This window comes from Mytilus galloprovincialis, chromosome 2 (genome assembly GCF_965363235.1).
Source record: "Mytilus galloprovincialis chromosome 2, xbMytGall1.hap1.1, whole genome shotgun sequence".
In the NCBI taxonomy this organism is placed as follows: Eukaryota; Metazoa; Mollusca; class Bivalvia; order Mytilida; family Mytilidae; genus Mytilus; species Mytilus galloprovincialis.
The window spans coordinates 91,808,070-91,832,567 of NC_134839.1; the positions used below are offsets into that span (position 1 = coordinate 91,808,070).

Sequence of the window (24,498 nt, forward strand, 5' to 3'; positions counted from 1 at the left end):
CTGAAACAATGCGTTATATAGCGTCGACAGTAGCGACTATTCGGGGTGATTTCGCCGCCTTTTGCGGTCTTGAGCTATTGGCATTCTATAGTCTGTCTAACGCCAGTCGATATTCCCAATGACGTTGTAACGTACAAAAAAGGCATGATTGCTGTTAGTGTTGCTCTTTATATGTGTTAAGTTACCCCACTATGAATAGAATAGAATAGAATAGAATATTTTTATTTACCAAATTAGGGCCCCAGGAGGGCATATGATACAGACAATATTATTATAAACAATAACATATGCAATACACACACAGTAAAGATATGTAACAAGTGTTATAAAAATAATAAAATAAAATAATATAACACAGAAAATACACTCAACGAAATAGTAGCAATGTATTATTATTCAATGAATACTATGTTGAAAATGACTCAAGTGCACCCGGTAAGTGTATCTTCACTTTGAGAAGACAAACATGAGGCATTAGTAGTTTGTGCGGAGAAATGTCAATATATAAAAATACAAAAAAAATACAAAAAGAACCCAATAAAAAAAACAAAAGCAATTAAGCACTCCCACATTTGACTATGAGGTATACTGCAAATAACAAAGTTTATTTAATAAAGGATATTATACTATGAGTAAGTCCCAGGTAGTCTAGTGGTTAGGATTCCGCGCTCTCACCGCGGCGGCCGGGGTTCGATTCCCCGTCTGGGAAGATATTTTTGCGCCTTTTCTCCGGATCGATATTGATATTAATAACGGTATATGCTTCAAACAACTGTTATGTGTACGTGGTCAATGAAAGAAACGGTGTATGTTTGTCCTATATACTATATGATTTCCTTTTACAACCAATACTTTATATTTTATGTCTTCCTTCGGCTCAATATATAACGAGGCGGACTGATTGATGGTTCAGTACATGAAAATGAACTACAAATGTACTTGCTCAACAAATTTCAATCCCAGTACAACTGTTAGAGACATAAAGATAACCATCTCGTCTTGGTGCAAGACTATTTTAATAATCAGAGTGGCATGTATATACACGGTATGAAAATACACTACTTAAATTTAATGTTCTATCGTTGTGAAGGGGATGTAGCTCAGTGGTAGAGCGTTCGCTTTGCATGTGAAAGGCCCCGGGTTCGATCCCCGGCATCTCCACTCCTAATTTTTTGTCAATGTCATTAAGTCCACATAAACTATGTCTTTCGTGCACGATCAAGTGAAAATGCACAGTAAAATATAAGTGAGCATCTCCGACCTCTCTTAGGACACCTACATGAACACTTTGTCCTGCGGTAAAAGGCGGAATTGAAAAGGAAATATTGATGAAAATCCAGGGACGGGGATGTAGCTCAGTGGTAGAGCGTTCGCTTCGCATGTGAAAGGCCCCGGGTTCGATCCCCGGCATCTCCATATTTTTTGGCCGCAGACAAAATCGGCATCGAGAAATCAATTAAAGTAATCTCGCCTACACAATGCTGCTTTGCCTTGAAAATCATAGAAAGCGCAACGGAATATAAGTGCTGTTTGAACAGCGAACTCGGCACAGATGACTTAAAATTTCAAAAATCACTCTTTAGAGGCATGTCTCAAATGCACGCTCAAACATTTCAGGCAAAGCCGAATTAATACCACACTCCCTTTCCCCGACAGGTTTTACTTGTGTCACAATTTTAATATATGGATTATAACTTTAAAATCGTGTGTCAGATTAACAAATCGAATGTTTATGTTAATGATTCCAGCCTGAAACAATGCGTTATATAGCGTCGACAGTAGCGACTATTCGGGGTGATTTCGCCGCCTTTTGCGGTCTTGAGCTATTGGCATTCTATAGTCTGTCTAACGCCAGTCGATATTCCCAATGACGTTGTAACGTACAAAAAAGGCATGATTGCTGTTAGTGTTGCTCTTTATATGTGTTAAGTTACCCCACTATGAGTAAGTCCCAGGTAGTCTAGTGGTTAGGATTCCGCGCTCTCACCGCGGCGGCCGGGGTTCGATTCCCCGTCTGGGAAGATATTTTTGCGCATTTTCTCCGGATCGATATTGATATTAATAACGGTATATGCTTCAAACAACTGTTATGTGTACGTGGTCAATGAAAGAAACGGTGTATGTTTGTCCTATATACTATATGATTTCCTTTTACAACCAATACTTTATATTTTATGTCTTCCTTCGGCTCAATATATAACGAGGCGGACTGATTGATGGTTCAGTACATGAAAATGAACTACAAATGTACTTGCTCAACAAATTTCAATCCCAGTACAACTGTTAGAGACATAAAGATAACCATCTCGTCTTGGTGCAAGACTATTTTAATAATCAGAGTGGCATGTATATACACGGTATGAAAATACACTACTTAAATTTAATGTTCTATCGTTGTGAAGGGGATGTAGCTCAGTGGTAGAGCGTTCGCTTTGCATGTGAAAGGCCCCGGGTTCGATCCCCGGCATCTCCACTCCTAATTTTTTGTCAATGTCATTAAGTCCACATAAACTATGTCTTTCGTGCACGATCAAGTGAAAATGCACAGTAAAATATAAGTGAGCATCTCCGACCTCTCTTAGGACACCTACATGAACACTTTGTCCTGCGGTAAAAGGCGGAATTGAAAAGGAAATATTGATGAAAATCCAGGGACGGGGATGTAGCTCAGTGGTAGAGCGTTCGCTTCGCATGTGAAAGGCCCCGGGTTCGATCCCCGGCATCTCCATATTTTTTGGCCGCAGACAAAATCGGCATCGAGAAATCAATTAAAGTAATCTCGCCTACACAATGCTGCTTTGCCTTGAAAATCATAGAAAGCGCAACGGAATATAAGTGCTGTTTGAACAGCGAACTCGGCACAGATGACTTAAAATTTCAAAAATCACTCTTTAGAGGCATGTCTCAAATGCACGCTCAAACATTTCAGGCAAAGCCGAATTAATACCACACTCCCTTTCCCCGACAGGTTTTACTTGTGTCACAATTTTAATATATGGATTATAACTTTAAAATCGTGTGTCAGATTAACAAATCGAATGTTTATGTTAATGATTCCAGCCTGAAACAATGCGTTATATAGCGTCGACAGTAGCGACTATTCGGGGTGATTTCGCCGCCTTTTGCGGTCTTGAGCTATTGGCATTCTATAGTCTGTCTAACGCCAGTCGATATTCCCAATGACGTTGTAACGTACAAAAAAGGCATGATTGCTGTTAGTGTTGCTCTTTATATGTGTTAAGTTACCCCACTATGAGTAAGTCCCAGGTAGTCTAGTGGTTAGGATTCCGCGCTCTCACCGACCGCGATTAATATTCGCCCACCCTTTGATCAATATATCTTATAACATGGAAACAAACAGAATACTTTGAAACACAGATGGGAAGAAAATAAACAAAAATGATAAATGAATGAAATCATAAGTCTCAATTTTACTGACTGTGAAACCGAAAATAGTTCGGTCATTTTTGAAAAACAAATGACAGGTTGACCGTGCTGTTGCAATTGTGCCACTCAAAAGCAAGAAAGGCTTCTAAAAGCGACAGCCGTAAAGTCAATATTTTGAAGTAAGAGTTCTGCTTAGTTTTCACCAAGAATGATGGTAGCACCATTCCTGACAAAGGCCCTAGGAACGTTTGATACGGTGCTTTTTGTCCGCGATTTGCTTTTTGTCCGCTTTTGCTTTTTGTCCGATTATTTTGCTTTTTGTCCGATACTTTTGCTTTTTGTCCGTTGCTTTTTGTCCGTTTTGCTTTTTGTCCGATAATTTTGCTTTTTGTCCGACACTTTTGCTTTTTGTCCGTTGCTTTTTGTCCGTTTTGCTTTTTAGCTCACCTGGACCATAGGACTAAGTGAGCTTTTCTCATTTTCTCATTATTCGTCGTCGTCTTTAATTTTTACAAAAATCTTCTCTTCTGAAACTACTGGCAAAATTAAAGCAAACATGGCCAAAATCATCCTTAGGGTATTTAGTTTCAAAAAAGTATCCGATGACCCCGCCCAATAATTAAGATGGCCGCAATGTCTAAAAGAAGAGCATCGCATAAAATGTAGATTTTGGCTTATATATCTGAAACAAAACCATAGAGACAATCTAACAAGGGATAAGAACATTTCGCCTCATAAAATAATGTGGACCAGTCAGAACTTTTCATGTGGGACAATATGAGCTCTTAATTTAAAAAAAAGTGGGACAATCGGGAATAAGCCCTACAGACTTGAACAATTCTAAAATAAACACTGTTGATGTATCTCTTTTAAATTTTCTATTGAAAAGTGTTTTACATTTACGAATGCACTATATTGTATCTGTATCTAAAATATTAAACGCATTTATTTCGTGATAGAAATTAAGTAAATGCTTAAGTAACCATTTTATTACTTTTCCCCCTCTTTTCGAGTTTGTCAAACAAAAATAAACTACTTTGTTGAAAATGCTGTTGTGTTAACCAAAGTTTCCTTAATCTTATTACTTGAATAACCTCGAACTTCCTCGTCATTTGGATATAGTTGCTAAATAATTCCGAAATGTATGGATTAATACAGTTTATCTAAATAAATAGCTACACATGTATTACGTAAACTTTGTGATAGTGTTCCAAAAATGAAGTTTGTTTGTTATATTTGTAATATTTGTAATGTTTAAGAAAAATAAAGTTGTTGGAAATATGACGAAAATATTACCAGACTTAAAAAAGTTTTTTTTTAACTGAAATGTTGCAAAATATTTTGGAGCAACTGTCAATCGGCCATTCGCATATAAGTGCAAATGGTGACTATATATTATTAGCGGGAAGAAGAAACTGTGCGTTTAAGCAATAACATGTCGTAAATGTGTGCACTTCCACATGTAGCAAACGCCGACACCATTTAACATAATGATAAAACTATTCAAACGAGAAAACCATTGATTTACAAAACACTATACGACAAACAAATACAGAAACAAACAACAACTATTGAATTACAGATTGAAACTCCGTTCCTGACTTATTCGTATGATTATCATATATAATATTTAGCGCGGTTAAACATCAATTTAGAATTTCAATAACGAAACCATCACTCAAGGATTATTTGATTTGATAAATTTCTAAACTATTCTAAAGTTTCGAGCATATAAAAAAGAAGATGTGGTATGATTGCCAATGAGACAACTATCCACAAAAGACCAAAATGACACAAACATTAACAACTATAGGTCACCGTACGACCTTCAACAATGAGCAAAGCCCATACCGCATAGTCAGCTATAAAGGCCCCGATAAGACAATGTAAAACAATTCAAACGAGAAAACTAACGGCCTTATTTAAGTAAAAAAATGAACGAAAAACAAATATGTAACACATAAACAAACGACAACCACTGAATTACAGGCTCTTGACTTGGGACAGGCACAGATTTAAATAATGTGCCGGAGTTAAACATATTAGCGGGATCCCAACCCTCCCCCTAACCTGGGACAGTGGTATAACAGTACAACATAAGAACGAACTATAAAAATCAGTTGAAAAAGGCTTAACTCATCAGATAGACACAAATACAAGTGGACGTGGCCGGGTACTTATACATCCCGACACAAAAAGTCACAATGAACAGATCTGAGAGTACTCGCAGTTATCTGACAGCTATTTCAAAGCCACTAACAACTAATAAAAAGTCATGCCTCTGAGACTTAACGTTCGTTTAAGTCTTTGAATATCCCATGTATTCTACAAATTGGTGTACGTACACCATTGCTCACACGTTTGAGGATGACAGACTAACTTACGACCAGAATGAATAAGAATTAGTCTATATAACAAGATCTAAAATATTTCTAGTGTAAAAGACTTTAACCTCGCCACATTATTTATGTATGTGCCTGTACCAAGTCAGGAGCCTGTATATTCAGTGGTTGTCGTTTGTTTATGTGTTACATATTTGTTTTTTCATTTATTTTTTTGACATAAATAAGGCCGTTAGTTTTCTCGTTTGAATTGTTTTACATTGTCTTATCGGGGCCTTTTATAGCTGACTATGCTGTATGGGCTTTCCTCATTGTTGAAGGCCGTACGGTGACCTAATGCTGTTAATGTCTGTGTCATTTTGGTCTTTTGTGGATAGTTGTCTCATTGGCAATAATACCACATCTTCTTTTTTTATAAAATTGCCAACTCCTCACACGTACAATTATTAGTTCATTTTCTTTTTTTCACTCATCTAATTATTATATCTATTTTAATTCAATATTGTATCCATATAAATGTATATGAACGCTTACATATATATAATTATTGCGATATCATATATAAGAGAGAGGCAAAGTGTACCAAAGGATAATCACACTAAAAAGGGTTGAAACAAACCAACAAAGCCGCAGCTGAATGAAAAACAACAAGATACACAACAGTCCACAAAACAAATGGTCCGAGAACACAATTAATTCGTAGTGCATTTCTTTTAGAACATAAATGAAAATTTAAAAAATCCCACCTGCGCTTTCTCAATGAAACTTTTACAGTGTGTTGTACTAATTTTGGGACATATTATATCAAAATTATAGAAAACTTCATCGCGTCTAACTCAAAATATGGACAATTTTGTGTTTAGGGTGTCTTGAAATCTTTTGACAGCTTCCGAAGTGCTAATTTTTAACCTTTTTCAGCTGGACCAAATCACTACTTTCCTGTAAAATTCTGGACCCAATTTTTTTTACAGTGTAATTTCACCCCCCCCCCCCCCCTTTACCATGCGCGTAGCTACGTTTACGTCAAAACGCCCGGGCGAACACTTGAATTTGGTATTTAACAAAATATTTTCATCTAGATATTATTAAAAGAATTGGTTAACACAGAGACATATATACATGTGTATATATGTCTCTGGTTAACAGTACATCAACCTCCTAAGACTTTCTTCAATTGCTTGTAATTGATTAAAAATGACAAAATTGGTGTCATATTTATATATTTGTTCATTTTCTGTCAAAGTCTAAATCTACCGTGATTTCTATACTCGCTTTCCTATTTTAAAACAATTCCTTATGTACTTAGATTCGAAATGTGGTTTGCATTTTTTTTTTTTTTTTTTATTATTATAACTGTGTAGATGTAGGTTCAGTATGTGGTTAAAGTTTTAATATATCAATAACTAAATTTATGTCAAACTATCGTATAATTTTACGATAGCTGGACACAAACTGTTTATGGTCAAAAGAGTATCCAGTGCATCATGACGAAATTATATATGATGAATTTTCCCGTAATTTATGGATGTTTAAAAGGAATTTCTTGAAGTATCTACATTCTGAGGTTAAAATTTGGTGCATATAAATTATTTGTAAACCCGTGGTCAAAGTTAATGAAACTTTCTTGGAGGAAAACGCGTATAGCGCAAGAATAAAATTCCATCCTGGTAATTATGATGTCGAGTTAATTTACATGATTAATTTATAAACCTCCATATTTTGTAATGAAACTTGTGCAGAAATTAAATGAAAATATTTGATTTGTTTAAATCCTGTAATGGACTGATATTGAATAAACATAAAAAAAAATAACCATTTTGAATCTAAAGAATGTTGTTATTGATATGAGTTTTCAATATTAAACAGGAATGGTATGTCATTCTCAATAACTTTAAAACTTCCGAAGGCTTAGCACCCGCTCATCTACTACCAGCTGGTATGATTGGCCTGGATCCAATAGGGCCTTTAGGCCCTGACCGAGGTTCGGGCGTACACTTGAAAATGACATAGCTACGCCACTGACTACTTACAATGTGAGGCATTAAACAAGGAGAAATAAATTTGGAAGGGGTATAAAAATTATTGGCAAGTAACCCACTGTTATCACTAGGGACTAATAACGAAAATCAAGGGACGACAATTGTGGTCTCGGACGAAATCATTGAAATTTAAAATCTGAGCAACAAGAACCAATGCAACTGTGATGATGTATGGTTAACTGGAAGAGTAAGATAATCCTGCTCCGTCCATTAAGTTTTAAAAAGTCATGTATTAAACTCAAACTCTCGAACACGTTGTCTTGGAAGATCTTTATTCCAAGGGGGTCCTTAATAGTTGCTTTTTGATAATCCTATAAGGAGTTTATAATTTAACTCCTTGCGAACACTTTCATAAGGAACGAAAATTCCCATCTGCATCTTTTTGAAAAGATTGCAAATATTGTTTAAATTAAATAGGGTATCCCATTTCAAACCCAGCGTCTCGGAAAATCTCATTTTAGGGCACTAGACAATGATTAAATGTAGTAATTCGATAATAATACATGGATTTCTCGCGAAAACATCGTTAAGGCGAAATTTAAAGTTTGTCTTGGCTGATTGAAGAAATTTCACAATAAAAACTGAAACGCAAAAACGCAAAAACGCATAAAGATGTTTATTCAGGACAATAACTTATATAAAACAACAGCAGAAATACATATAATGTATCACCAATGGAGGTTGTAAAATACTGTAGGTGATACTTAAACGTAATGTTCTATTTATTTTTTTTGTCGTTAAGGGGACTGGAGGGTATTAATCCATTATTTTTTAAATATACATGTAGGATTTTGCTTGTTTTTCTATAGATGAACTTTTATCATATACTAAATAGAAAAATCAAATAAAAACATGGGGTTATCGTTCACTTAAGCTCACAATCTGCCCTCGAAAGAAGCAACCATTTTTGTTAAGGTACTTTTTTTTAAGTTGAACTAATAGGAGAAATAGAGAGATATATATATCGAAATAAAAAAAGAACTAAATTACAGAAATCGATTTAATTTTACAACTGTTTAGTTTACGTAAAGCATATTTGAAAAATATCTATAGGTCACCGATGAGTTGAAAAAGACATTTTAATTCTAATGCCAAAACAAAATGTCATTATTGCACTAAAGGGAGACAATTTGGAGCTTTTACAGTGATATAAACATTTGAAAAATAAATCTGAGGCCAAAATCATTCGATTTTTTGGGTTGATTTTTGAGCCAATTCATAAAGTTATAACTAATAGTGTAATAAATAAAATTTGTAATGAAAACAAAAATGATAAAATTTTTGCTGAAATTACCCTCGAGCCTCCGAAAGAGCAAGTATTGCACAAAAAAAAAGGAATCATCCTTTAACGGAAACAACTCTTGAAATCATCGGCTATTCGTCGATGACTAAAGGCTATTTATTTCTGAAATCTAAATTTTGTTTTGCTGTTCTGAGTGTTCAAGATGTTACATGCAGCTAAAATATTGGTAAAACATTTGAAAAAATACTGATCTGTATAAAATTTACACAAAAGTAAACGAATGAAAGCCACTGGAATGCAGTCCAGGACTCGGATAAATAAGCACATTTAAACAAGAGTGCACACACTGAAATGTCTCGCCTACTTTACTCATCATTAATATTATGTTGATAGCCCTAAGTATAAAGATTTATTACAACTGCCACATAAACTTAACATTAACCAAGATAGCTAAACAAAGACCAAATGAATTATGAAAATGAGGTAAAGGTCAGACGAACCATACCAGGCAGACATGAACAGCTAACAATTCTTCGATACAACAAATATACTTGACCTATTACTTATAGTTTAAGAAAAACAGACCAAAACACAAAAACTTAACACTGTGCAATGAACCGTGAAATTGAGGTCATGGTCAAATAAAACCTGGGAGACTTATATATAGATCATAAGATATTTTCATGCACCAAATATAGTGACCTTTGGCATATAATATTAGATAAAAAGACCAAAACTCAAAAACTGAACTTTGACCACTGAACCATGAAAATGAGGTCAAGGTCAGATGATATCTTCCCGCTAGACATGTACACCTTACAATCATTCCATACAACAAATATTGTAGACTCATTGCATAAAGTATGAGAAAAACAGACCAAGACAGAAAAATTTAACTATAACCACTGAACCGTGAAAATGAGGTCAAGGTCAGATGACACCTGCCAGTTGGACATGTACACCTTACAGTCCTTCCATACACCGAATATACTAGCCCTGTTGCTTATAGTATCTGAGATGTGGACTTGACCACCAAAACTTATTCTAACCTTAAAAATTGTTTCACTGATCCACGAAATGAAGTCGAGGTCAAGTGAAAACTGTCTGACGGGCATGAGTACCTTGCAAGGTACGCACATACCAAATATAGTTATCCTATTACTTATAATAAGAGAGAATTCAACATTACAAAAATTCTGAACTTTTTTTTCAAGTGATCACTGAACCATAAAAATGAGGTCAAGGACATTGGACATGTGACTGACAGAAACTTCGTAACATGAGGCATCTATATACAGAGTATGAAGCATCCAATTCTTCCACCTTCTAAAATATTAAGCTTTTCAGAAGTTAACTTACGCCGCCGCCGCCGCCGCCGCCGCCGGATCACTATTCATATGTCGAGCTTTCTGCAACAAAAGTTACAGGCTCGACTAAAATGACAGGTTATATGAACTGAGTGGCAATAAAAGCACAAGTCTAACACTTGCTTTTTAAAAAATTAAAATCTTTATTTAAAATGGTCATCTTTAAACAAACAAAAATTGAATATGAAAATTTACAATTCCAACAATAGATCGATATTAAACAGAAATGTTTCATTATCATTTTTCGGCTACAATTGGTATATGAACCATCCAAATGTCAAAATATCAACATAGATTATTTACAAAGAATGTTTCTGTTATGTTGTGCAACTAAATCTCTACAGCAAATGGTAGTGACAACACTAGATGTTAATTAGGATCCAGCGAAAAGCCAGGCTTTTGTCCACGAAGGTAGCAAATTGTCGGTGTGACTATCGCTGACGGCTTTTGGTAACACACGATATGGTTGTTGGTCATGTTGTTATCACCAAGGGAAGGTCATCGTGCTCTTAATTTCCACACAAACTGATATAGCTCCAAAGGTTTAACAATGAACACCAATGGACACTCATGTCAATTGGAAGGCCACGCGGAATCAATATCGGAGATGTTAAAGACAAATGCATCGGTCATGCTGAGCTTTTGTTGCTTAATGTCTAAATGGACATGGCCTATAATTAAAAGATCCTTTTGCGGAATTTGTGGATTATTTGGTCAACTGTATACAGTCTACGAGCAATTGCATCCTGGGAAAAGCCTCATTAGATAAACCCCAATTTGTTTGTAATTGGTTGTCAGAAAGACCTGGCATATAGTCTTATATTTATTGAACTTACTTACTTACAATAAGGGATAAGCCAGCGAGTAAGTCAGCAAAGGGTTAGGGAAGTACCTTGGTATATAAAAAAGTCGAAATAAACAATTGCCGTCTGGCCAAGAGATTCTCCACGTGGGGTATGATGCCAGAGGTAGAAGTAGGCATTGCCTTAAAAAAGGCACAGATCACAGGCCCAAGACCCGTACGAGTTTGACAACAATGAATTAAAAGGGTAAGGTGGTACCTCTGTTTGCAACGAAGTCGAAATACACTTTAATAATTGCCGGCTGGCCAAACTAAAAGATTCTGCACGTAGGCCATTTTACCAGAGATAGAGGAGGGCATTGCCATACAAATTTCTTATAGCACTTATGCCCTAGACCCGTACGAGTTTGACAATAATGAATCAAAAGGGGGAGATGGTACCTCTGTTTACAACAAAGTCGAAATAAAGTATTGCCGGCTGGCCAAACTAAGAGGTTCTCCACGTAGGCCATTTTACCAGAGATAGATATGGTAATTGCCTTTAAAATGGCATATAACACTAATTCCAAAGACCTGTACGATTTTGCCTGCAAGGGGTTAAAAATAAAAGGTGTTACCTTTGTTTACAACGAAGTCGAAATAAACCTCTACCTCTGGTATAATGATCCACGTAGAGAATCCCGGAGTTTGGCCTACCGGCTACAGTTTTGACTTTAATGTGAACAGAGGTACCACCTCCTCATTTTAGCTCTTTACTGACAAACTCGTACGGGTATATGCCATATAAGTGCTATAGGCTATTTTAAAGGCAATGACCACCTATACCTCTGGTAGCATGGCCCATGTGGTGAATCTCGTAGTTTGAACAGCCGGCAATATTTCATAACGACTTTGCGATATACTAGAATACCCTCCTTTCCTTTTGCTGGCATAAGTGCTATAAACCATTTTAAAGGCAAGGCCCACCTCTACCTCTGGTATCATGATAAACGTGGATCATCTTTTATTTTTGGCCATCCGGCAATAGTTTATTTCGACTTTGTTATATACCAGGGTACCCTCCTTACCCTTTGCTGACAAACTCGTACAGATCAATGGAATAAGAAGTATGGGCCATTTTAGATGCAATGTCCACCACTACCTTTGTTATAATGGCCTATGTTGAGAATTTCTTTGTTTGGCCAGCCGGCAATAATTCATTTCGACTTCGTTGTAAACATAGATACCACCTCCCCCTTTTAACACTTTGCTGAAGCACTGGTACGGGTCTACGGCATAAGTGGCCATTTTTGAGGCTATGGCCACTTCTACCTCTGGTATCATGGCCCATGTGGAGAATCTCTTCGTTTAGCCAGCCAGCAATAGTTTATTTCGACTTTGTGATATACTTAGGTACCCCCCTTACCCTTTGCTGATTAACTTACACGGGTCTGGGACATACGTGTTATGGCTATGTTAGAGGTAATGCCTACCTCATCCTCTGATATAATACCCCGCGTATAGAATCTCTTAGTTAGGCCAGTCGGCTTAATTTATATTTTCGTTGTAAAAAGAGGCATCGCATCCCCCCTTTAACCTTTTGCTGACAAACTCGTACAGGTCTAGGGCGTTAGTTTTATCAGCCATTTAAAAGGCAATGCACACATTTAACCTAGGATTAATGGCCAACTTGGAGAATCTCGTACTTAAGCAAGCCGGCAATAATTTATTTCGACTTCTTTGTAAACAGAGGTTCCAACTCCCTTTTAAACCCTTTGATGATACCGCGTACTTCTCTAGGGAATAAGTGATTTAGGCCATTTTAGAGGCAATGACAACCTCTACCTCTGGTATCATGGCCCACGCGGAGAATCTCTTAGCCATCCAGCAATAGTTTAGTTCGACTTTATTATATACTAGGGTACCAACCTTACACTTTGCTGACTAACTCGTACGGGTCTAGGTCATACGTGCTCATGGTCATTTTATAGAGACAATCCCTTCCTCTACCTCTCATATTATGGCCCGCGTGGATAATTTCTTAGTTTAGCCAGCGGGCAACAGTTTATTTCAACTTCGTTATATACCGGGCTAATTCATCCCCCTTTTAACTCATTGTTGACAAACTCGTTCGGGTCTATAGCATAAGTGCTATGAGCCATTTTTAAGAGAATGACTACTCCAACATCTAGTATAAGGGCGCACCTAAAAATGTCTTAGTTTGGGCAGCCGTCACTATTTTTGGTGGACTGAGTGATATACTAGAGTATTCCCCTTACCCTCTTCTGACCAACTCGTACGGGTCGAGGACATAAGTGCCATGGCCCATGGACCATTTAAGAGGCACTGCCTACCTATACCTCTGGTATAATGGCCAACGTGGAGAATCTCTTAGTTTGAAGAGCTGGCAATAATGAGGTTTATTTTTACTTCGTGATATACCGGCGAAACTCATGCCCCTTTTAATTCGTTGCTGATAAACTCGTGTAGATCCAGGACATAAGTGCTATAAGCCATCTATAAGGGTTTGACTACCTCTTCTTCTGGTATAATGGCCTACCTGGAGTATGTCTTAGTTTAGCCAGCTTTCAATAGTTGTTTTTTAGACTTAGGGATATACAAGAGTATTCCCCTTGCCCTCTGTTGACCAACACCGGGTCTAGGATATTAGTGCTTCGAGCCATTTTAGAGGTAATGCGATATATTGTAAAAGACATGAAATTTCATGTACAAATCATTTATAATGTGAGTATGGTCTGTATTTAACTCCTAAAAGGACATGGTATTTTGAAGTTCAAAATGAAACCTGCCAAAAATATACACATTTTATATCGGACATAAAGCAAAATTATCGGACAAAAAGCAAAACGGACAAAAAGCAACGGACAAAAAGCAAAAGTTTCGGACAAAAAGCAAAATAATCGGACAAAAGGCAAAACGGACAAAAAGCAACGGACAAAAAGCAAAAGTTTCGGACAAAAAGCAAAATAATCGGACAAAAGGCAAAACGGACAAAAAGCAACGGACAAAAAGCAAAAGTTTCGGACAAAAAGCAAAATTATCGGACAAAAAGCAAAAGCGGACAAAAAGCGAATTGCGGACAAAAAGCACCGTATCAAACGTTAATGCGATGAATGACATCAAACTGGTAGACACCAACAAAGCAACAGGACCAAATAAAATACCAACCACAATACAGCAAATTACAGCTGCAGAACCTTTTATTCCTTTCAAACAGGTTACTACAGGAAGTATTGGAAGGGTTAAATCACTAGAAGATGGTACACTGTCAGAAGTACCATAGGGCACAGTATAAAGTCCTTTGTTTTTGTGATATACATCAACGAAATGCTCGGTTTTCTTCTCTTCTTATTTCAATACAGAGTCGAACTCTTCGTGAATGTATAATGAATCTTGCTCGTTGAATTATGGGGCCTTTCCTCCTCCATTATCAAATCCCGCAGTACATATTTACAATATTTATGTACATCTGGGATCTAATGACGTCTATATATGATGAGCACTTGTCAAGGCCTCTGTCAACATGGTTAGGCTGGCCTTGAACTATTCTAGTGAAGCTGATGTTGTGGCTTTTTCTAGTAAAGAGGTCCATCCCCTAGTTGTTTTGGAAAGAAGAAGTATTTGTATTTTAAAGTACGCTGTTGATGTAGACGGTGCCCTTCTCTAGTTCGTGAATCTCCGGTTTTGTAATAGTTTTGTGGATACGTCTTGGTATTCATTATATACGTTCCTAGCTGCTCTTCTCAGCCTTTGTTTTAATTCTTTGTCTAGATTGCTTTAATAGGGGACCTATACAGTGGATGCATATTCAAGAGTTGGTCTAACCATGGTGATACAGGAGATCTAGTGTCTTTGATGCCTTCCCTACCGTCTTGCTGATATGAGTTTCCCGCTGTAGGTTGCTGGTGGCAGGTTAATCCTTTGACCCTGTAATGGTCCATTTGTTTGAAAGAGTCTTTTGTGGGGCACTTTGTCAAAACGTTTTAAAGAAATCTAGCAGGGTAATTTCTGAATGTTCTCCTTGATCTAATTTTTTGCCAATTTCATCAAGGGTTATTAGGAGCTGGGTTTGCTTTGAACCGGTGTTGATGGTCACATATGGTTTGGTGATGGTCAACGTGATCCATGATGGTGCTGTGAACAATATGTTCCAAATAAACTCATCATAGATACCAGGACTAAATTTTGCATATACGCCAGATACGCGTTTTGTCTACAAAAGACTCATCAGTGACGCTCGAATCCAAAAAAGTTAAAAAGGCCAAATAAAGTACGAAGTTGAAGAGCATTGAGGACCAAAATTCCTAAAAGTTTTGCCAAATCCAGTTAAGGTAATTCCAAGAGTTTTCAGCAGATTGAAATCAATGAGACTGATCTGTCATTTGAAGTTTTGTGTTTTTCAGCTTTCTTGAATACTGGTACATTATTGGCAGCTCGCCAGTCGTTAGGGATGGTTCCTGTGTCTAGATTTCTGGTAAAGTATAGTCAGGCATGGTGCTATATGTTCATCTGATTTTTTTAGTATATAAGCTGGAATTTCAACAAACTTAGTGGCTTTGAACGGTTTAAGGCTCAGGTCTGGCTGACTGTGATATATTCCATAGTTTTAAATGACCCTGTGTAATGTGTGATATAAAGTGAAATCACAAAAATACTGAACTCAGAGGAAAATCAAATAGTAAAGTCCCTAATCATGGCAAAATCAAACGACAAAACACATCAAAAACGAATGGACAACAACTGTCATATTCCTGACTTGGTACAGGCATTTTTTAATGTAGAAAATGCTAGATTAAACCTGGTTTTATAGCGCTATACCTCTCACTTTGTACGACAGTGTCATCAAATTCCGTTATATTTACAATGATGCGTGAACTAAACATGTTATGCATATTATCTTTTGTGTAAACAGATTGCAACTGAATGTTTAACATTGAAGCTTGTGTTGGTGTATCACTGTGGAGTAGTCCATCTTTGTCATTAATGATTACAATGCCTGTTGATTCTTGTTTCCTGCTCTTGGTGTAAAACCAGATGTGTTTTGCTTGCTACTTGTGGTCTGTGTTTATGAAATCATCCCTTTATTTTCCATGAACAACCTTGGATTCTTTATGTAACTTAACCTTGAGGAATTTGTATCGTTTCCAATCTTTAGTGTTTTTGGTTCTTTTAGCCTTTTTGCTGATGCTAATTTTCAATAGCTGTGTATTCCTCCAAGTCTGTTTTGTTAGTACGTATGGTGTCATTACATTCCTGATGAGTTTTTTTAAAAATTATTCCACAGTGTGTTGATGTCGCTGGATTTGGTGTTTTGAAAATCTGTGAGGTTATCCGTAATAATTTTCTTAATACCCATCATATCGTTTTTTCTAAGAGATTGATAGTTCTCTTGATTGGTTTTTAGTTTTGTGATTTTGCTGCTAGATCTAATAGAACGATGTCGTGGTCACTATTTTCGATTGATGGGAGTGTCTCTCAAGACGACCTGGATGTGATGTAAACAGAAGGCCCAAAGGAATTCCCCCTCTAGTTGATTTGTCTACCAGTTGTTGGATGCTCAGGTCTGCAGTCATTATAGTGCAAGCTAGGTTGACCTGTGTTGGTACTTGATTGCTGTGTGTATCATATGAGGTTCTTCCAATGTCTGGAAGATTGAAGTCAACTCCTAATAGGAATATGTTGTTCCTATTTTTCTCTTATAGATTTTATTTCTGTCAATCTTTTTACCCAATCTGATGTCAGTCTCTTTTTATTTGACAGTCTAACGTTCAGAGAAATAAATGACGCCACGGATACATAACAACAGCGTTAAAATTTAGAAGACCTGGATGGTTAGATATTATGGCAATGTCATCCGCATGCCACCGAGGAACAAATATCTTGTACAATATCCACAAAGCTTATAAGGAGACCACTTATTCGAATCCGAGACAAAGCAAAGTACTTGAGAATTTCGATATCGAAATCAACCAAGCCAACATTAACACTCTTAGAAATTATTAAGAGGCGAGCTGCTAGATTGGTCTATAATGACTACACATCACATACACCAAAATGTGTCCCTACAATACTAGAAGAACTAAAACAAGCCTGATAACAGATAACTGGATATCAACGCTCTATCGTATCAAGAACGATCTGATAGACACCAACAAGAGTACTTACATCAAAGGTGAGACAGTAGAAGTCGTCTTCCAATACAGGATAACCAATAATGTCTATATGAAATTCTTTCTACAAAGATTTTTTTTATTATTGTTACATTTAAATACCATTTTTAGAGTAACACATTTGATTTCATTGTAATCACCGTATATAGTCCTAGGGGACTAGATTTATAATGTCATCATGCACAGAGTTTGACATTGTACCAACATTTAAACCTTTGATTTTTCAACACTTTATACCACTATTCCACATAAACTTAAAGCTCGACTGAAAGAACTCGTCAGCTTATGTTTCTTTAACAAAAAGGGCACTAGACGTTTTAAATATCTAGTTTTGGGCAGGAATTCAGCTTACTTTGTGAAAAATCATAGAGTCAAGCAAAAAATACACCGAAGAGGATATCACTGCCATGCTGGACTTTTTAATTGACAACATATTTGTTGAATTTGGAGGTTTTGTCTTCCAACAGACTATTGTAATCCCAATGGGTACCAATTGCACTCCTCTACTTGCAGATTTGTTTTTGTATTCCTATGAAACAGAGGCTTGTACAGAAAGGAGAAAAGAAATTAGCCCAGTCTTTCGGTATATTGATGATGTACTGTCTCTTAATAATAATCGATTCAGTGATCACTAATTAACATTTAAATATATACAAGTGAACTTGAAATTAAAAAAAACTACCGACACAGATAAATCTGCTTCATATTTAGACTTTTTTGTCGAAATGACTACGGATGGTAGGTTGAATACCAAAATTTATGACAAACGCGATGATTTTAATTTTCCTATAGTCAACTTTCCATTTCTGTGTAGCAACATCCCAGCAGCACCAGCATATGGAGTATATGTGTCTCAATTGATACGTTACCCTAGAGCTAGCTCGAAGTACATTGATTTTGTTGAACGAAGAATACTGCTTTCTCAAAAGTTGCTTAGACAGGGCTATGAATGAATCAAATTAAGGTCATCACTCAAGAAATTTTAAGGTCGCCATCATCAGCTGATTGGCCATTATGACAAAAGTGTGTCAGAAATCATATCTGATATTCTTCCTCAGTCATAATAACCTTCTATCATTACCGAACTGAACAAAGAAATAACACGACGGCTGCCGTATACGGTGTAGGAAATGCTTACCCTTCCGGAGCACCTGATTTCACTCCCGGTTTTTAGTGGAGTTCGTGTTGTTTCTTACTTATTATTTTTAACTGTTGATGTAAATGTCTTTTGGTTTTACGAGTCTTTGTTTACTCCTTGGTTTTTGATTATTATTGTCTTTGAAACGTTCCATTTAGGAACCTCACTTTTATATGAAACCAGAAGTATAATTTAATGAATAGCTAATGTTTGTGTCAGTTGTTCAAATGCTATCGAGAATATGTAAGTAGAAATGAGAAGATGTGGTATGAGTGCCAATGAGACAGCTCTCCATCAAAGTCACAATGTGTGAAAGTTAACCAGTATAGGTCAAGTAAGGCCTTCAACACAGAGCCTTTGCTCTCACAGAACAGCAAGCTTCAAAGGGCCCCAAAATGACCAGAGTAAAACAGTCCAAATAGGAAAACCAACGGTCTAATTTATATAAGTAACGAGAAACGAGAAACATTTATGAACCATTTAACAAACGAAAACAACTGAACATCAGGTTCCAGATTTAGGACAGGTCCAAAGGCCTGAAATGCTGCCGGTTTCAACGTTTCAACAGGCACCAACCTTCATTCTAACCTGGAGCAGTAGAGTAACATGACGACATAGAAACACATATAGAAAACAAGTAAACATACACTGAACGAATACATTTGATCCAAGACACAATGTAAAACAATGTCAAAAGACAACTATGACCTAGATCTTTTTTTATGAGATTGCCAATTGTTTAGAAAACTTTCATCAACTAACCTGGAATTCACAAGTTTTTGTGTAACATGCAGCAAATAGAAGAAGAGAAATAGATACAAATTTGTTCGACAGTTGTTTAACTGCTTTCGAGCATTTGACTTGTTTATGTCTTTATTTTGATTAGATAGCGAATTGTTAAGAATCCTTGGTTCACATTCTAACCCGTCATGCTTTCCTCAGACTGTTGATGGTGTCTTCGTTACCAAAAATCCACTGACTGTGTACTCAATGATATTTTAGTCTGGGAAGACATGATTTATTCATTACCTGTAGTTTGCAGGGGACTTTGAACTATCTTCCAGAACTGCACGTATTCTTAGATAGGTACTTCTCCTTTTTCTTTTACTTATTTCGTTTGTGTTTTTTGATGATCTGCTTTTTATTTTTTATTTTGTCCTTTTACACCAATGTCCCAAGTTAGGAAGGGATGATAGATACATATACAATTTAGCTTTAACCTCACAGAATTCTTTATGTGCCTGTCCCCAATGATAGTTCAGTGGTTGTCCTTGGGTGTTGTAAATATTTGCTTTTTGCTTTTTTTCACATTTTGTCATGCTGGTATTTTTTTCTATACTTATAAATCCTGTCATTGTATTGTTGTGCAATGGTATATGTTTTTTATATATATATATATATATTTGTTTGTTTTTATAGTGATTAAGCTAATAACACAATGTTGACTGCTCTACATTTATACCTATTATGTCTGTATGTTTTGTTCACACATTGTTGTCAATAAAATGGAATGGTATGCAACTGTTATACAAGTGAGGGGTTTAGCTAGCTATATGACCAGGTTTATCACATCATTTTCTACATAATAAAATGCCTGTACCAAGTCAGGAATAAGACAGTTGTTATCCATTCGTTTGAAGTGTTTGAGGATTAGATTTTGCCATTTGATTGGGGATTTTCCTTTTTGAATTTTTTCCTCAAAGTTCAGTTTTTTGTGATTTTACTTTTTATTGCTTACTATACCTTGTGGGTTTCACTCATTATTGCAGACTTTACAGTAACCTACATTCACATCCTTTGGGACTCTTGTAGATAAATATAACCCTCTAATTATTGTTATTTTAATTAAATGTAAGACATTAAGATCTTTAAATTTACTAAATGCCATAAGTGCTAGAAACTGTTTCAATCAGCATTAGCTTTTCATTTTATGATAGTACTCTTTTGGAAACAAATTATATCAAAATCCTTTATGGATAACAAGGGCAGATCTTATTCGTACTATTCAGCACAGGAGGGAACACAAATCTATTATCCAAAAATAATTGGGAAAACACATGCAATAATATCTTCCTTTTATACCTCTTAATCTTTATTTTGAAGACTAGGTCCTCCTCATACTTTGTTGTATTTTTTACAAGAAAAAATGAAGAAAATATGAGGACAGGACAAGCAATTAGTAAAAGGTGACATACAACAACACAGCTATATATATATATCCAGCTGTGTTGTTGTATGTCACCTTATATATATATATCACAGAAATTCCCTGTCCTTACAAAAATACCATGATGGCCAATTAAATGATACAACAAAAACTATACAGTAGTCAACAAAATTTACTTCACAAATTTGACAAAGATTTTTTTTTACAAGAAAGAAGATCGTATTGTCTACTAAAACAAATAAAAAGATATATAATATTTAATAGTAGCACTACTTTACCAACAACAGAAAATTATATATGGTTAACGTAACCTGCTTTACAAGCAAATAATGAAAAATACAACTTCGTCCATCAGCATTTGACCGATCACATGACCAATCAATGCTATGGTAACATGAAATGAATGCCAAATGGTTTGTGATTATTAACTGTGAGATATTTTATGCTGCAAAAAAACTGAATTCTGACATGAATGATATGGTTTTCTGATCACTTTAGATTTGGACAACTAAAACATTTCTATGAACTTACAAGGAAAATTATTAATAGGAACAAAATTTTCAATCACAAACAACCAAATATAAATCTTTCACTGCTTGAGTTATTTTTTTGCTTAACATTAGTTATAATAATAAGGTAAAGTTCACAATATAAATCAACAATTTAACAACTAAGTTCAAATTAGCTGTAAAAATTTGCTTATTAAAATTTCAAAAAAGAAGAAACATCATATTAAAATAATTTCTTCTAGATCTATACATGTTTTTGTGGCACTGTATACCTGACAGTACCTAAATTCTGGAAACAATATATATTACACTGTTACAAAAAACTGATAATTATGAAAAAAGATCAAGAATTTATAAAAAAAAACATTAAACTCCTTTATAAAAAAGATTTTAAATGTATCTTTCAAAAACTTATCTAGACATCTTCTGCCAATTGTTGCTATTGGACATCCAAAGAATAACTGTTTACCAGATCATGTTAAGTCAATTTGGAGTATTAAATGTAATAATGAAATACATTCATGAGAATATATGTCTTACTGTGCGACTAGATAATTTGTGCCAAATGCTTTATGTACAAAGCAAAAAAGCAGATTCACTTTTAGTGAGGGCAAGGATACATCAGTTTCACATATGACAGCTAAATGACATAATAATGTAAAAATATCCACAAAAACACAATACCATTAACATGTTGTCAAGAAAAAGTGTGGAGGCTTATAAAAATACAAGATGTAAATTTAAAAGTACAGTAGCAATGTATGATGAGTATAAAAGAAGATTAACATGATGTGTTATTGACATTTTTAATGCAGGATCTGTCCGATGTGAAGTTCATTCCTTGAACACTTATAACATAATGTGTAAGACTTGAATACCCTGACTTAATTACAATCTATAAGAAAGGGATAGCTGAACAGCTTTGTACAATAAGATCACTGAATATTGGATCATTTTATTATATTGGTATGTTACAAAACACCTGGAGCAATGGTAGACTCCAAATAAAAGTTGTGATGAAGGTCATAAATATATTACCATAAATTTCTGGAAAATTGACCTTAATATAGAACTTAAACCGAAGTAAAGATGAGAATAACAAAAAAAATGATACATAATAAGTGCAACAAGATTCTGAGAAATGAACCAAACTGTTAGTCTAACCAGTAAGGTAGAACAAATGAACAGGCGTTTCTACTGACATACACTGATATACAAATGCCTGCTGCTTTCCGCCTAAAATCTAAATGTTAACATTGTACAACCTAGTATCAGTAGAAATTATTTCAGGTGAATCTCTGTTTTAACTTATAAGTTTTATACTTGTGATACAGTAATTTTCGTAGACAATTTTACATTAATTATGACTGAAATGGAATCAAATATTGATTTAGACATTTACAACTAAAAGCAATGCTGATTCACTATGCATTAAAACAACTTATTCACAAAAGCTGATCTTGCACACTGACATTTAAATTATGGCCACAAAGGTTCTCAACAATAATTATGAATTTGGTCAGGGTTCTGTTTAAAAATTAACAAAAAATTATCATCAGGGTAGAAGTAATTATACCCTTGACTCCACCTATCTACCTGTCAATCATCAGTATCTCTTCCTCCTTTCTCATACAAATCATTCCTGATTTAATTATACCATTAAAAAAAACTTTTCATTGTGACATTACCAACAAATTCTACAAATTTCTTATCTTTTACATTTTGTATACATTCTCACTACAACTTTAAAAACTTACCTAAAACAAAATTATGAATCAAAGTTTCTATAAAATCTATGACAATTAAGTTCCTAGATGTATTAAACAAAATATAAAGGACCTTTAAATGTATCGAAAACAATATTCAATACATTCCTAAAATTCACACTTAGTACATTGTCTCCTATCGTATCATTTTTGGTAGTTTAAGAAGAAAAAATATAACTTCAGTGTCATTTTTAAAATAAACAAGTTTTTCACTAAAAAGATATGTGCTCTCATATATATATATATATATATAATATAAAAAGAAAACTTCAATGATCAAATAATGAACATTAATTTTCAACGTCCAATTAACAAATTCTCATAATTTCAAATCTTATTGTTACAAAAAAAAATACCTTGTAACAATGGTTTAATTAAAACAGGAACATATTTGATAACCACAAGGATCAAACAATCTTTAAAAAATATGTATACATAATATATTACAGAACAATAAATGATAAATATAGAATTTTACAACTTTATACATGAACAATTTTTAAAATTTCCATGAAGAAAACAACACAAAATATATTCTTCTCAATTATATAACAAACATAAAAACCATCAACAAATTTGGCATGGAAACCCTTGAAATGTAATCCTTTGTTCTTCAGTGTTAACATTCTTCTGTCCAGCAGACTTAAAACAATATGACCACATGTATAAGCAGTCAGACAAACAAACAACAACTTACCCCTAACAAACATACGGACACAGATTGCTTTATATAACAATTATTGTGACCCAATTCCAACTATAAATTCAAATTGTATGTATAATTTATACAACAAAAATCAATTTAGTGACAAGTGAAAGGAAAACATTTTCTCTCCAGTAAAGGAAGTAGCTTTGCAAACTATCAAGGGGAACAACTCTATGAACGGTTCCTACACACACTGAAAGCTATCACAGTTACATATTGCACTAAGGCTGTACACTTGGGATCTACATCTCATTATTATATACAAACTCCATTGGACATCTAAAGTCATACACTAAGTTTAATATCAAAATTACAAAAGAGACACAAGAAAAAATCACTGGTTTATTTTGAAGTGGTCCTCTCACTCAAAAGGCATGTAATTGAACAAGTATTAAAAGGAACATAACACATCTCCATCATTACACAATCTAGTAATTACAGTCCCGAATCTGTTAACCTATCACTAATGCACAGACAGTTTCTCATTGCACCAACATCTTTTTCTTAAGTGGCACAACCCATTGCCGTACTCTCTCAACTTCTGAAGTATTCCATGGCATCTTATGACTCACCTTCCTCCATTGGCTCTGATTGTTCAAAAGAACTACTGAAAAAAAGAAAGCAGCAAGTAGTCAACTCCTTAAAACTATTACAAAGTTATACTGTCAAAGATTTGAACATTTTTACAACAATTTCTCCTTTCTATAATAATAATTTGTTTCTAATCCCAAGCTGGAAAAATGTATTTCAAATAAGGTAAAATGTATAGCTATCCCTCTGTGGCATTTGCTTTTAAGATAAGTACCAAATTATACATGAAATTGTGTTTTTTTTTCTCTTTTTTGTCAGTATGTACATGTAA

General features: G+C 35.0%; 1 protein-coding gene and 6 non-coding genes across 13 annotated transcripts in view; 6 read left to right on the forward strand and 1 right to left on the reverse strand.

Annotated features, from left to right (window-relative positions):
- Positions 1-637: 637 nt before the first annotated feature.
- Positions 638-709, forward strand: Trnae-cuc (transfer RNA glutamic acid (anticodon CUC)). Its single transcript has one exon. It is a non-coding gene; the product is annotated as a tRNA-Glu (tRNA).
- A 380-nt stretch (positions 710-1,089) lies between these two features.
- Positions 1,090-1,161, forward strand: Trnaa-ugc (transfer RNA alanine (anticodon UGC)). Its single transcript has one exon. It is a non-coding gene; the product is annotated as a tRNA-Ala (tRNA).
- A 183-nt stretch (positions 1,162-1,344) lies between these two features.
- Trnaa-cgc (transfer RNA alanine (anticodon CGC)) lies at positions 1,345-1,416 on the forward strand. Its single transcript has one exon. It is a non-coding gene; the product is annotated as a tRNA-Ala (tRNA).
- Positions 1,417-1,949: 533 nt separating this feature from the next.
- Positions 1,950-2,021, forward strand: Trnae-cuc (transfer RNA glutamic acid (anticodon CUC)). Its single transcript has one exon. It is a non-coding gene; the product is annotated as a tRNA-Glu (tRNA).
- Positions 2,022-2,401: 380 nt separating this feature from the next.
- Positions 2,402-2,473, forward strand: Trnaa-ugc (transfer RNA alanine (anticodon UGC)). The gene has a single exon. It is a non-coding gene; the product is annotated as a tRNA-Ala (tRNA).
- A 183-nt stretch (positions 2,474-2,656) lies between these two features.
- Trnaa-cgc (transfer RNA alanine (anticodon CGC)) lies at positions 2,657-2,728 on the forward strand. Its single transcript has one exon. It is a non-coding gene; the product is annotated as a tRNA-Ala (tRNA).
- An 18,081-nt stretch (positions 2,729-20,809) lies between these two features.
- LOC143064862 (histone deacetylase 4-like) overlaps positions 20,810-24,498 on the reverse strand; it is a 131,418-nt gene continuing 127,729 nt past the window's right edge. For all 7 annotated transcript variants that reach the window (XM_076238019.1, XM_076238023.1, XM_076238017.1 and 4 more), the window contains one exon: positions 20,810-24,243. In XM_076238019.1, the coding sequence (XP_076094134.1) occupies positions 24,198-24,243 (46 nt within the window). In that variant the 3' untranslated portion in view covers positions 20,810-24,197. The remainder of the gene's footprint in view (positions 24,244-24,498) is intronic.